Here is a 14,905-nt window from a genome sequence, read left to right as displayed (position 1 = left end):
TGAGTCCCGCTCCCTCCCCCTCCTTGCTGAGGCTCACAGTCCCAGGTTCTTTCCCAGTACCTCCTCCATGGGCTCCTTCCCACACTTCAAAATAAGAATTGGCATCTTTGAGTTTGTGCTCTGTGTGGGGCATGGTGTATTCACTTTATAGAAGGCATCTGATTGAATTACCACAACAACTCTGGGAGGAGGGTATAACTGCTGTTGTTCATGCACACTTGTGTTTGACTCTTTGCGACCCCATGGACTGCAGCACACCAGGCTTCCCTGTCCTTCACTGTTTCCCATAGTTTGCTCAAACTCATGTCCATCGAGTTGGTGATGCCATCCAGCCATCGCATCCTCTCTCGTCCCCTTCTCTTCCTGCCCTCAATATTTCCCAGCATCAGGGTCTTTTCCAATGAGTCAGCTCTTTGCATCAGGTGGCCAAAGGATTGGAGCTTCAGCATTTCCCTACTTTTCAGATGAGGACGAACGAGGCCCGGAGAGGGTACTGATGGGCAGTGGCAGCCGTGGCTCTGAACCCTGTGCGTGGTGATGCTCGGGCTTCATGTAGACAGTCATGGGGCAGCAGGTCTGGAGGCTTGGGGCTCTTATGAGAGCTGTGCACGAGTCAGGATTTGATAAGTGGCCAAAAAAGTGATACAGTGTTAGAGCAATAATAGAGCAACAAGGCTGAGGTCTGAATGGACGTTTCTGGCCTCACTGGGAAGATGTTCTCGGCCTCAGGAGGTGGTATGGTAACCCCACGGGGCCCACACTATACCCCAGGGCCAGGCGCAGACAGAACCCTCCTGCCCGGGGATCAGTCTGGGGCCAACTGTTCAGCTCACCGCTCTGTCTCGTTTCAGCTTCGGACTGGTGGACACTCGAAGGGAGTGCAGTGGAGGGACGGGAACCTGGGGAGGCAGCAGCCAGACCGTGGCCTTCAGCTCAGACGGAGACACGCGGCCTTCCCAGTGGGCCGCTGCCGTCTGGCCTCTGCGCTTTGTTGTGACAGCGAAACATGAACCCCTCGGCTTCACTTTTCCCCCTGCTCGGTTTAATGGCGACAAAGAAAAGGAACTTCATTTCTCAGCCCAAGACTTCTTAAGCTGCGTCTCTTTCTCATTGTCCCTCGGAGAATAAAGGTCTAGAAATGAAACACGATCCCGACAAGTTTGGAAAAATGTGCTTTCACAGTCTCGGTTCAAAGCCAGCCCCGACACTTGGGGACTTCAGGCCGTGTTTGTTCTCTCCGAGGAGAACGAATGGCTCTCATCACGGTGGTTCCACTGAGTCCTGTCCTCAGAGCCAACTTGAGAGGACGCCCTGGCCTCGGAGCCGGTCGTGGACACGGTCTTGTTCTAAGTGATGGTGGGAGCGGGGAGGATGGGGAAGGAGCCCCGGCCCCTGCCATTGATAAATCACCCCACAACATAGCCGGGATGTGAAAGGCACTCAGCCAGGGGTTGTGAAAGGAAATCACTTTCATTTCCAGCCCTGGGAATTACATGAAGCCACAGTTTTCTGAACGTAAAAGGAAGGAGAAAATGTGAAAATCACCGGAAGGGCAGAGTCAGGAAAGATGGGGAAATAAGGCAGAGTGTGGCCGGCCCACCAGGTCCCTTGTCCCTCTTCAGACTCAAGTTTCCTCTCCTGCTTTAGCTGCGGCATGGGGTCCCCTGGGTGGTGGTGAGTGCTGGACATGCTCTCAGAGGCCTGGGGTGCAGGAGGCTGAGAAGTGGTCTAGGGGTCTCTGCATCTGCACTTGGTTTTGGTGAAAAGACAAGTATTTTTTAACCCACATGAAGGGCACCCGGAATTTTGCGATTCATTCTTGCCAGAACCTTACTTGTCCCCAGAGGCATTAACTGTCTTCCGGGAGGGCAGACTTGACTTCTGTGGCCGCCAATCCCGGGAGCAGGAGGGGAAGAGAAGGTGACAAGAGCTGAATTCCTTGCTCTGCTGTCCTTCTAGATGACAGCGGTGTCTTGTTTCTAGAAATAGGGGGTGCGGCCTGTAGTTCACAGCGAGTCAGGATTAGACTGAATGCAGCTTTGAGAGATATGGGTTCTTGTCCAGATTCTGCTGCTAGATGTCTTGGTACCTCAATTTCACCACCTGTAAAATGGGGTTAGCGGCAGCTGCTGCACCGAGCTCACAGTGAACTGCAAAAGCACAAAGCTGCCCTTGATATTCACAACAGTGGTAACTACTAACATGTATAGATCTTCGACCAAATGCTAGGCACTGGCCTTGCACGTATGTGACTCGTTACTTCTGCTCTTGGCAACAACCCCATAATAAGCCAGGGTTTCCAGTCCCTGATTGACAGATGAGGTCGTCAACTCTGGGAGACTCGGTAGCCCACAGTGCTGGCGCTGGCTGACAGCTTAAGTGGAACACATTCCAGTGTTACTATAAGGTCAAAAAGGCAGAATAGCCGGGATGTGGACCCTGGAGCCAGGTAGAGCCCAGTTTGAATCCTTGCTCTACCATTTGGCAGCTGCGTGTGTTGGGGGAAAGTTGCTTAACATCTCTGGGCCTGAAGTTTCCATCTGTAATATGGGAGTAATCAGAGGACCTGCATTGTAGGGGTGTCGTGAGGATTAATGACATATCCACAAAGCACTTAAAGTTACTGACATTTAGTTATCCCTCTGTAAATGTTATTTTTTAAATGCTCCTCCTGTTGAGCGGTCGTCTTGCTCAAGTGGGGCCAAGGAGAGCTGATCCACCTTGTGATTCCTGTGGACTTCCCTGTGGGCTTTCTTTTCAAAATCCTTCAGCCCAGTTGTGAGGGAGAGAAGCCCGCCTGGAACTAGGAACATGGTTAGGTGGTAGCACTTCCCGAGAGATGAAGGGCAAAACGGTTGCTTGGTTGAGTAGTGGTTTTTTGTTTTGTTTTTGGAAGGAGAAAAGCTGGAGCCTGAGGCCCTGGCTCCCAGCTGGCAGCTCACTTTGCCTCCTTGGCCCAGACAGACTATGCCAGTTTAACGCTCAGCTCCACCGAAGGCTGCCAGAAATGGCGAAGCAGGTGTCCCGGGCCTGGCTGAAAACGGGGTGGATTTTGTTCCATGTTTATTATGATCAAGGTAATCTTCTCCAGCTGTAACCGAATGACTACAACCTGCATTTGGCCTCTCCTGGAGCCCACTATTTATTCTTCGGAGTGAACACTGGTGGAGACAAACTTCGGGTGCCCAGGAAACCTTGCCAGGCTGACTGCGAGCCCCTGCCACTCCCAGGGGAGCATTCTTTCTGGGTTGGAGCCCTTGGTGCCAGGCTGGGGGTGTGTGCACACTTGCTCAGAGGGCACATTAGATGAGCTGGCAGAACACCTGCATGCACTGGCCCCTGCCTGGGCTGTGTGTGGGCACCAACATCTGATGGCCCGCCTCGTGGCCGGCGGTCCGAGGTCTGGTTGTCACTGCAGGTAACAGACTTCTATGAGCAGTGAATGCTCCGCTCAGCCGGGGAGGTGGAGTGCCTCTGGAGGTGCCCCTTCCCACACCCACAACCTGTGAAAGGTTCCTTTTCCCCAGTAACCCTGTCTGGTTTTCCAGCCCCTTTCCCAGGATGCCATGGACCAGAATCCCAGATCTCTGATCCAGCTCTCCTTGACCTCGTCCAGCAGGTCAAAGACTATTACAAAGTCTGGCCTCCAGCCCTCAGAGAGAGGTGGATATGAGGGCATGGCAACCCACTCCGGTCTTCATGCCATGGACAGAGGAGCCTGGCTCCTGGGCTACAGTCCAGAGAGTTGCAAAGAGTCAGATATGACTGAAGTGACTTTGCAAAAATTTGAAAACACCATCCACTGTCCTTCCCAAGGGAGCACACAGCTTAACCCCACCGCTTTTAAACCCACCTCCAGCCTCTTACACACCACACCCCTGTGGACAAGTTGGTGGACGTGTGCAGAGGGGCTAACAACATGCCAGGGGTTTCTCCCGCCTCCCATGCCTCGGCGTGGCTGTCCCTTCCGTGGACATCTGAGCCTGCCTTTCCGAAGCCCCGGGCTGGCCAGGGAGCTTGCACCTCACCCTCCTCTGGGCTCTGACCAGCTTATTCTTCAGTGCAACCCAACCACCACCACCACCACACCCCCCGCCCTCTTTTCTTTTTTCATCCCTTCTTCTTTTCCAACTTTCCTTCAGCTTGAGTGTGAGAGAAAGAAGGCGAATCATGTGCCTGGCTGAGGCGTGAGATCATTTTTCTCTCCTCTTAGCACGCTCGCTGTCTGCTGGTCGGGGTTACTGGAAGAAGGCGGGAAAGATCCGTTTCTACAGAGAGCCATCTGGCTCCACCAGACTCACGCTGATGCTAATCTGCTGGTTTCTTTTTCTTTAGTCTTTTCTTTTTTTTGTTGTTGTTCCCAAGGCACACTTCATCTGCAGCTGTAAACTCAGACCTGGTCCATCTGAAGGCGAGCATTCATCTGGTGCCCATTTGTTATGGCATCAGGCCCCCACCCTCACCCCCGCACCCCTGTCCCCTTGTAGGTGTCGGGACATCATTGTGATCATTGGTGGGTCTATGCGGTGGTAACGTCAGGGCTGTACTTTCAAATGGAAATCAGGCAATTACGCTGCACACACAGAAATCTGACAGATGCAGGGGTTTTACACCACTGGCTGTGTCATGGGGACAAAGGCAGCCCGCGCTCCCAGGGGATGGTTAAATAAACAGAATATGTTTCAAGAGCGCAGAGAAATCCAGGAATAATTAACTGTGTGATGAAAGTTCATGGATCCCGTGGCGGTTTAACTTCAAAATGTGATAATGATATGTCAACGAACCACTTAACTCATCCTTGTAAAGGCGCCATCAGCCCACCCGTCACATGTGCAATTGAAACAGAGGAGCTGCTCTGCACATCTGTTTTCCAGCTTCCAAGTGCAAAGCCTTGCAGTATTTTCTCTTGTTTGGCTTCCCACGTACAGAGGGCTGTAGCGGGCTTAAGGAGAAGAGGGGCTGGTCGTGGCCTGTTGTCTACCTGATGGAGCAGCTTCCGGTCAATGGCAGCATTAAACACAGGCACTTATGCAGGAAGCTATGGTGGTAATATCATCGTGGTGGCTACTGGGCCAGTAACTGTTACCTGCTGGGCACCAGTACGATCCTGTGTGTGTGACGTAGGTCCATGATTACCCACATTTTACAGATGGGGAAACGGGCACAGAGTTAAGAACTGGGGCTTCAGGACTGGCCCTGCCCGACTCCGGTCTTAGCTCTTGGCCAGTGGTTTGTACCTTCCTAACACATCAGACACACAACAGCTCGTGCACCCTTAGAAAGGACCTAAGTCACATGCATAGAGTTGGAGTGACTCACTCCAGTATTCTTTCTTGGAGAATCCTAGGAACAGAGGAGCCTGGCGGACTACAGTCCATGGGGTTGCAAAGAGTCGGACATGACAGAGTGACTAACACACACACATACATACACAGGAGAGACCTAAAAAAAAAAAAATTGAAGTTGAATTTTCCCCCTAAAATATCCAGCTGTTTAAACAAATGGTTAGTTTGGAGCCTGAAACATGCAGTAAGATTTACTGCTCAATGTGTCCCAGACTGGATTGGAATGAACCATATTACCAAAAAGTCAGGTGTCTCCAAATCCTGGCCACTCTGCAGTGTCCTGGAGGAAAAAACCCAGAGCAGGCTTTGGTCTGAGGCTCTGGACTTCACAGCCTGTGAGGTCCCCCACTACGTCATGGCCTTGGACTAGGCTAGGCTGATGCCAACTGGAACTGAGAAAAAGGAAGGACATTTTATCTTCTATAAAAGGCATTTTGTAAACTAAGCATAGGGTAAAATAAATAAAATAGGTTTATGTGGGAATCTCCAATGCTTTCTCAGATCAACAAATGCCAATGAGGTCCCATGATAGAAAGAATATAGCAATCAAACAAAGCAGGGCGTGTCCAGAAACATCCACTAGTTTGCCAGCGACTAATAAACACCAGTCCAATCGTGGCTTGTTTTATCTTATTCAAGGGTAGAAAAACTTTTTTTTTTTTTTTTTAAGTCTATCAAGGGTAGAAAAACTTTTAAGGAGATCCGAAATCATTTAGAGCATTAGCTTTGTCAGGAAAAAATTTCCGCTTACAGAAAAGCTAGTTTGACTTTCTTCATCTCTATTGAACACATTTGTTTGGAAATACTCTTATAAACTTGCATTGCAGGAATGAAAAACATCATTAAAGTATCTTCTTCAATAAAGGCCTGAATTTAAAAGGGTTAAAAACACAACTGACAAGCAAAAAGGAGACCAAAGTCACAAATCATTCAAGAAATGGACCTCTCAGGAGCTCAACAAAGCAAGGAGAGTATCATCTTGTGGGTGGAACTGGCCAGACTGAACCACCCCCATCACAGGAAGGCCTGATGAGCGCTAACAAACTAAAAGGAAAAAAAATCAGAGCAAAGAAAATGGGAAAACCAAAAAATCAGGAACTTACAAATTTTTAAATCAAGAAGTAAATCAAGAGGTTGCCTCAAAATATATTGATATAACTAATGTGATTCAACTGGTTAACGTCTGTGATTATTAGTATATCTTTCCACAAAGAAAATTGTTATTATAAGTTCTTCACACATCAAGAAGTGTTTTTTAAATTAAGCATTTGACCAAAAGAACTATCAGTTTACAGAGAAGCCTCTAATACTTTCTCAGGTTCAACAAGTGCCATTTTGAAAGGTCAAGATGCCCAAATTTCCAGGGATAATTAATTGAACCTGAATAGTCTATGAATTTGCCTGTGATTAATGAGCATCAGAAATTTACACACACGCATAAAATCATTAGTCAGTTTAGCTTCTCAAATATCAAAACACATTTAGAAAACCATTCAAAATTTGTGGCCATCAACTTATGACAGAAAACAATTTAAAACCCTCTGATTAAAAAGGAATTGGTTTTACCTTTCCTTCTGTTTAACACATTTGAAAATATTATAATCTTATGATTGTGACTGGCAAAATCAGAATTGGTTTTGACCCAGCTCTTTCAAACAATGTGTGTGTATTTATATATTAACCAAACTCTCAGGTAACGTATGTATCGTGACTCTGTATGTATGTGCATACTCTATTATAGCATCTTTTCGGCTGTGCTGGGTCTTAAGTGCAGCATGTAGGATCTAGTTCCCTGACCAGGGATTGAACCCAGGCTCCCTGCTTTGGGAGTGTGGAGTCTTAGCCACCAGACCACCAGGAAGTCCCCACCTTAGCATCTTCAGAGAAGTAAAGCAGATTGTTGGCCAATGAAAGTACCGATAAATCAGTACATGCCTGCAACCGTGCAGGAAAGCTTTCCATTAGCCATCCTAATAAAATCATATCAAACTTCTGCACATGTGATCATGGGCTGAACTTTGAAAAACCATGCCCTTTATTGAAAGAAATAAAATGAGACGGGGCAGACCACATAAAAACCACATGTGGGATTTTTCAGATTTCAGTCTTCATACCCTGGAGAAAATCTATTTAGACCGAGCCACGGTTACTCATGGACCTGTCACAGTTCTCAGATGGACCAGGCTGGAGAAATGGTCAGAAGCCTCTGATTTAGATCAAGTGTTAATCGTGGTCATCGTTAGGAACAAGAATTACGGGTGACTTTATTTTTCTCCTTTATGTGTTTGAGTTTTCCAAATTATAATGTAATGGGCTTTCAGTGAGATATTGGAGCGAGGGGGAATGGACCCAGGCCAGCAGATTCGGATTCTGGTTCTGCTGCTCATTGTCACCTCCCACCTCTGGACGCTCAGTTTTCTCTCTGAGGAATGGCAACCATCATACTGACTACATCAAAAAGTTATGGTTACTAGCAAGATAATGCTAGCAAAGCAGGCAGTGCCATGCACATTAACTATGCCATAAAGTTAACTTGTTCAAAAAAATCGTTGTCCAGACCCTGTCTGTATGGTTTCTTACAAAAACAGGAAAAACGTGGAAATCTTGTCTCACTGATGAAGACTGTGTTATTTCCATATGCCACATTGCCTGATTTCCAGGTATAAGTGAGCGCTCCCTCCACTTCCTTCTCCGATAGGCTTCCCTGTGTTTTTAATTCATAACACTCAATGCAACCTGAAACTCATTTCTTTATATACTGGAATCAGCCATCATGTTGATGGTAAGCTACCAATTGTTTTTAACAAATGGCTTGTGAAACTGTGAATATTTAACGAACGGCTTTCATGAGCCAGCACTCCGCTGGCTATCTTCCACTGTGACAATTTTAACATTTTAATTTGCACTTTAAAGGGTAGTTTGGGGTTGACAATGAAGGACAATGGCCATAACCTCAGGCCAGTGCAAGTATGACAGTTTGTAGGCAATATTACCAGTTGTAACTAGCCATAACTGATGCACCATTTTCTGAGTTGATTTTAATTATTGTGGAGGTAACTAAAAGATAAGATTCCTTGAAAATGTCTAGGATTATATAACAAGTAGGACCTGATGTTACTTTCCCATGTAGCTCCAGCACTCTAAGGAGCAAGGTTGAGCAGCTTTGGATTTAAGATCCAAGTATTTTATCTGTGAATTCACTTCAAAAGTCGAAATAATATAGAGGGCATATATTACGAGGTCTCTCTTCTATCTCCACACCTGTGCATCCATTGTTCTCATTATTTTATTGCTTTGTTTCTATTTTAAGAAAACAGAAGTAAACACAAAGGCATTTGTATTCTCCACCACTTCCTGTGTTACTAAAAAGATACCATTTACACTGTTCTCCACTTAGCTTTCTTCACTCAACAGCACCCAGAGTTTTTCCATGTTGGTATATAGAGGAATTATAACTGCATATGCTTTCCTAGGTGGCTCAGTGAGTAAGGAATCCATTTGCAATACAGGAGATGCAGAAGATGGGGGTTTGATCCCTGGGTCTAGAAGATCCCCTGGAGGAGGGCATGGCTACCCACTCCAGTATTCTTGCCTGCAGAATTCCATGGACAAAGGAGCCCGGGGGCTACAGTCCTGCGGTCACAAAGAGTCGGACTCGACTGAAGTGACTTAGCAGGCATGCATGATTTCATCATGTGGCACGTTAAAGATGGCCCCCAATTCTTTGTCTCATTGAGAGGTGAATTCTTGAATATGTGGTGGCCTTAGTGACTTCTTTGGCCAACAGAATACAGTGCAAGTGAGGCTGTTTGTAGGTCAGGAGTGAAGAAGCTGTCTGTTCTTGCCTCCCATCACTTGAGTCAGGAGTCCCTGGGGAGAAGTCTGATGCCCCTGAAACCTGCATGCTGTGAGGCAGCCCAAGCTAGCCACGTGGAGGGACCTTGAACAGAGATGGTCGGCTGGTGCCCCAGCTATTTCAGCCATGCCGGCTCACACCCCAGACAGGGCAGGGAAAACTGGAGAGCTCATGAGTCCAGCTCAACTACCAGCTGTTCTCCATGAGAATTCCTAAGTGAGAATTTCCAGCTGAGCCCCATCAACCCATGGAACCCTGAAAGAAGACATTGTTGCTCTAACTTCTATATTTTGAGGTCCCTTGTCACATAGCAGTTGATAAACTGAATACAATATGCAGGTACATGTGATTTATTTAATTAACCCCTCATAGATGAACATTCAGGTTGTGGCCAGTCTTTTATTTCAACCAAAGATGTAATGGTTACTCTTGTTGCCTGTATATCTTTTTATGCTGTTGCAAGTATATAATTTCCCAGAACTGAAACTGAGTCAAAAAATGCATTTGCAATCTGTTTTATTTCTGTTCATTTAGTGTCCATTTCCTTGCCCGTTTTTCTATTGGCTTGTTCTTTTACGTCTCAGTTTCTAGAAAATCACTTCTGTGTGATATGAAGCACATATTTTTTTCCCACTTGTCTTTGAACTTTGCTTATATTGATTTTTGCAATAAATAATTTTGTCTTCCAAATTTCTGTTACTTTTAGTATTTAATCTTTGATCCATTTGGAATTTGTTCTTATGCATACATGTAGTTACTAGTTACAAAATTATCTTGGTAGTATTATACACAGGGACATTTAATTTAGGGAGATTTGACATCTTTATGAAATTCACTCCTTTTATTCAAGAATATGGTGTACCTCTGCATTTGTTTAAGTCTGCTTTTGTGTCTTTCAGGATGAATTTAAAAAGCTTTTTTCATATAGATCTGGAACATTTTGGCAACCCATGCCAGTACTCTTGCCTGGAAAATTCCATGGACAGAGGAGACTGGTGGGCTACAGCCCACTGGGTCGCAGAGTTGGTCACGACTGAGCACACATACTGGAACATTTCTTAGGTTTATTCTCAGTTACTTTAACTTTTTCTGGTCCTTACTGTAAGTATAAAAAAGTCTTTTCTTGGGTTACATCTTCTAACAAGTTGTTTAAATGCATGAAAGCTTTAGAAAATTGTATATTGATTTTCTATTAAGCCACCTTACTGAAATCTTTTTATAATTTTCTTCAGATGATCCCTTTGGGTTATCCAAGTATAAAAATTATGATTACTTTTCAATTTTTATATGCCTAATTTCTCTCTTCACTAACTGTTTATAACATTTAAATCTTATTCCTGACTTTAATAGGAACGCTATTGGTATTTGTCCTTTAAACACGCTGACTCTCAATTTGGTTTGTGTTAGGGAAGAACACATCTGTTCCTAATTGCTGGATTTACATCAATAATGGACACTGAATTTTACTTTTAAGCATCTAAAGAGATTAGTACATATTTTTCTTTAATCATTAATATGGTGCATTCATATAACTAGACTTCCTAATACTGAACTGAAACAGAGCAGGGCCCTGGGTCCTTCCCCCACCTCCGCTATGTCCCCAGCCTGCCTTTTGTCTGTGGGAAAAATTTAGCCAAAGAATAAAGTTTAATCAGAGAAGTAAGAAAATGCAGAAATAAAGAGAAGCGGTCAAACAGGACGAGAGAGTAATAGTTTAGTCAGTAAGCGAAGTCAAGGACCTTCCTTCTCAAGGGCTAGAGAGAGTATTCTGAGCCACTGTGAACTGTCTTGTGGAGACTGAAACCCCTACCAGATGGAAGAAGTTAACGACACGGATGGCCAGGCTGGAGCCAAGACATAAGCTGTCACAATTCTAAGAATTAGCCTCAAGGAAATGGGAATGAACCAACGCTGCAACTGAAGACTAACTGTACTTAAAACAATCAAGGGGACACTGGTCAGACCACTGATGACTGTCAGAGCTGACTGCTGCTTCTGCATGGAGCCCCCTCCCTTTGTTCTGTCTATATCGGGGGCGGGGAGTCGGCCTTTGGCCAGGAGTTCCCCACCCCACCCTCTCACCCCAACTGGTCACCAGCCTCCGAAATAAAGCAAACTTTCCTTTCCACCAACCTTGCTTCTTTTTTAGCTTTTGAGTGGCGAGCAGCCCAACCCCACTTTTGGTAACAGAGCTGCCTTTGCACTGAAAAAAAACCCCACTTTGTCACATTGCGTTATCTTTTGAGTTGCTGGAGTCTATTTGGTATTTTTTTTTTTTTTTTTTTTAATCATTTAGCAGGCAGGCCACCCAAGGCATGTGGGATCCTAGTTCCCCAACCAGGGACTGAACTTAGGCCCCTGCATTGGGAGCATGGAATCTTAACCACTGGACTGCCAGGGAAGTCTCACATTTGGTAATATTTTGATCATAATTTTGCATCAGTTTAAGATTTTTTTTTTCAATTGTACACATTACCAGGTTTTTATATCACCATTATGCCCACCTTTTGTGTCCTATTTAATAAATCTTTTCTATACTCATATCCATTTCATTTTGCTTGGTTTTTCTCATTTTGATTCTCTAAGTTCCTTACTTAAACTTTTCGTCTCTTTTTCCTTTCAATTCACCCGTTTCTTTCTTTTCCCCCCATGTCTACCCTGGACCCTGCTGGTTCACACACTGTCTCGTCTTGTTATCACTGCCAGTAGATTTGTGTCTCTGTTTCCTGCCCAGCTTGTGTAGCGGTAACTGCTTCATTAAATATTTTACATTTGTAGTAAAATATTTTACGGTTTTTTCATCCGCTCTCTGGCAATATTTTATCTGCCATTTACTTTTCCTGATCTTTTCTGGTTTTATATCTTTGAAATAAGCTGGGTTTGTTCTTTTTGATGTCTCACCTTTGAGGCAGGTGAGTTTTTTTTGGACCAGAAATTTGCAGACCACATCCTAGCCTAGTAGGGACTGTCGTTATGAACCAAGGCCTTATGCTGGCTATAGATACTAATATCTTGTCCCCAGCCAGTGAAGATAAGCAGCTATGGGGTTTTTCAAAAAGCATCTTTTTTGGTTTATTTATTTAAAAAAAAAGTATTTCAAATTGGATGATAATTGCTTTGCAATGTTATGTTGGTTTAGTCTACAACAACGTGAACCAGCTGTAAGTATACATACATTCCCTCCCTCTTAAACCTCCCACCCACACCCGCCATCCCTTCCAATGCCCCTTACACCTCAATTTTCCTCCACCTGCCTTCCCCCACCGCCTTGGTCAGAGCACCAGGCTGAACTCCCTGTTCTATACAGCGGTTTCTCACTAGCTCCTTCACACATGGCAGTGCATATACGGCAATGCTACTGCTTGTCCCACTCTCTCCTTCACCTGCTGTGGCCACAAGTCTGATCCCTATGTCAAAAAGCATCCATCTTTTCCCCTGCTGCATGTAAGTAGGGCATTCCCTGCAAATGTGTGATTTTTAAAACCCCATCTCCTCTACTTTACACAACTAAACTGAGTCCAGGAGAGTTTTTGCTGCCCTGCTTGTACGTTGTCCCTCTGCTGTAAACAGGAGGCTTAGATTCTGTTCCCCACCTCTTTTACAAAGGCGTTTTGCTGACTTCTCCTGATACCTGCAGTCAGGCACTCACCTCTCCTCTCCCTCCTAACTGCTCCACGTTTTTTCTAGCCTATCCACCTGCTTTGTTGTTCTTAACTCCCTCCTACTTTTTCCCGAAAATGGAAACTTAATCTTCATTTCTTGTTTTCCTTTTGCTTTTTACAACTTCAAAGAAGAAAGACAGCTCCCCTCCTTCATTTTAAACCAGAAAACTACATAGATCTTAATCTTGCAAACTCTGGCATGAAAAGCCTAAAGGCTTGAAGCAGCTAATTCTCAACATGTTTTAAAGAAAAAGAAAAGGATAGAGGATTCATTTGTCCAGAGTATGTAGACATCTTGAAGCCTCAGGTAGATTTGTTGCTGAGGCAGGTTCATTTCCCTGTCGCCCAGCAAACCAAAACGCCAAGATGCCGAGGCCTGCAGCAGAGAGGCCGGAGAAGGCAATGGCAACCCACTCCAGTACTTTTGCCTGGAAAATCCCATGAATGGAGGAGCCTGGTAGGCTGCAGTCTATGGGGTCGCTAAGGGTCAGACACGATTGAAGCGACTTAGCAGCAGCAGCAGAGAGGCAGCTGAGCAAAGAGGTCTCCAATTTGACTGTCAAAGGCTCGGGGCGCAGAGACTTACGGGATAAAGAATAAAGCTGGGCGGTCTGGGGGCGTGGGGAGCTCGCGACAAGGTGATTGGTAAAAGGTGGGTAACTGCAACTAAACTACACATTCCACAAGTTCAAAAATGTAGGCACTTGGACTGATCTGAGCATGGGGTTCTTAGCCCTCTGACGTAAAAAGGTCACCTAGAGGACACTCGCATATGCCCAGTTGGAGAGTTGGTGGTCCCAGCCAGTCTTAACTGGCTTGGCTCCAACTAGACACAGGTGAAGCCGAGTTTCTGGAAGACAACTCTTGGGCAAACCTTGTTTAGGCTCCACACTTCTTGGAGGACATGCAAGTCTTGTAGCAACAATTAAAACCACCTTGATGCATGAAGATGAGTTACAGGTGAAATGGATTAACTGATGATTACACAGTTTCAGGGTTAAAATATTCAGGGTATTTCCTTAACTTATCCTTTGGACCTCATTTTTCCAGTGAGGGGAAGGGCTCTCTAAAACCTTCAGACAGGATGGACAACCCAAGGTTTAACAACAAGACACGAATCTTGAGCTGTGGAGTCTAGGCTCCAGGCTACTTGGATGTGGGAGCAGCTTGGGGCTCTCAAGTGGAAAGCAGAGAACTTGTGGAGAGAAGTTACTAGGACCTGGCTCCGGGCTAGAAGCTTTACATATGTTCCTGGGAGCACATATTGTTTTCAGCTCCATTTTAGAGGCATGATAACAGGGGCTCAAGGGGTTAGAGAACTTATTCACAATGGCAGAACCAGGATTGAAATCCTGGCTTTCCTGGTTTGGGGGCCAAATGTTCTTCCCAGAGCAACTCTCACAGGTGTGTAAACCTGCCCTGTAAAGACACGCATGGGCTGAGGGAACATTCCCAGGCTCCAGGACCCTTGCTTCCTGCCTTCCTTCCTATCTCCATGGCAGTTATTTAAAAACCAGGCCTTTTCATACTTTTAATATGTATTGACTTAGCTTCTAATCCCAAATGCAACCAAAATAACAAGATCCCCTCTGCTCTTGGTTCCTTGATGAGTAGATCCCGACTGTGTTAAGGTGAACGGGTTCTGCTTATTCAGGCCGGTGCTCTGGAAACAACAGGGTAATTGAGTGAAGTCAGGCAGAGAAGGAGAAATATCGTATGACATCCCTTATATGTGGACTCTAAAAAGAAATGGTAGAAATGAACTAATTTACAAAATAGATACAGACTCATAGGCTTAGAGAACCAACTTATGGTTGCCAGAGGGGAAGGATGGAGGGAAAGTTAGGGAGTTTGGATGGATATGTACACACTGCTGTATTTAAAATGGATGACCAACAAGGGCTTACTGTACAGCACAGGGAACTCTGCTCAATGTTATGTGGCAGCCTGGATGGGAGGGGAGTCTGGGGGAGAATGGATACCTGTACATATATGGCTGAGTCCCTTCGCTGTCCACCTGAAACTATCACAGCGTTGTTAAT

At 45.4% G+C, this 14,905-nt stretch overlaps 1 protein-coding gene across 1 annotated transcript in view; it reads left to right on the top strand.

The window, feature by feature from the left end:
- LOC129624826 (guanylate cyclase soluble subunit beta-2-like) overlaps positions 1-1,128 on the top strand; it is a 46,064-nt gene extending 44,936 nt beyond the window's left edge. Inside the window, 1 exon segment of the mRNA XM_055543115.1 lies at positions 852-1,128. Within this exon segment, the coding sequence (XP_055399090.1) occupies positions 852-1,128 (277 nt within the window).
- Positions 1,129-14,905: the final 13,777 nt, after the last annotated feature.

The sequence above is a fragment of the Bubalus kerabau genome, chromosome 12, assembly GCF_029407905.1.
Source record: "Bubalus kerabau isolate K-KA32 ecotype Philippines breed swamp buffalo chromosome 12, PCC_UOA_SB_1v2, whole genome shotgun sequence".
In the NCBI taxonomy this organism is placed as follows: domain Eukaryota; kingdom Metazoa; phylum Chordata; class Mammalia; order Artiodactyla; family Bovidae; genus Bubalus; species Bubalus kerabau.
This window is presented reverse-complemented; position numbering and strand designations above follow the sequence as displayed.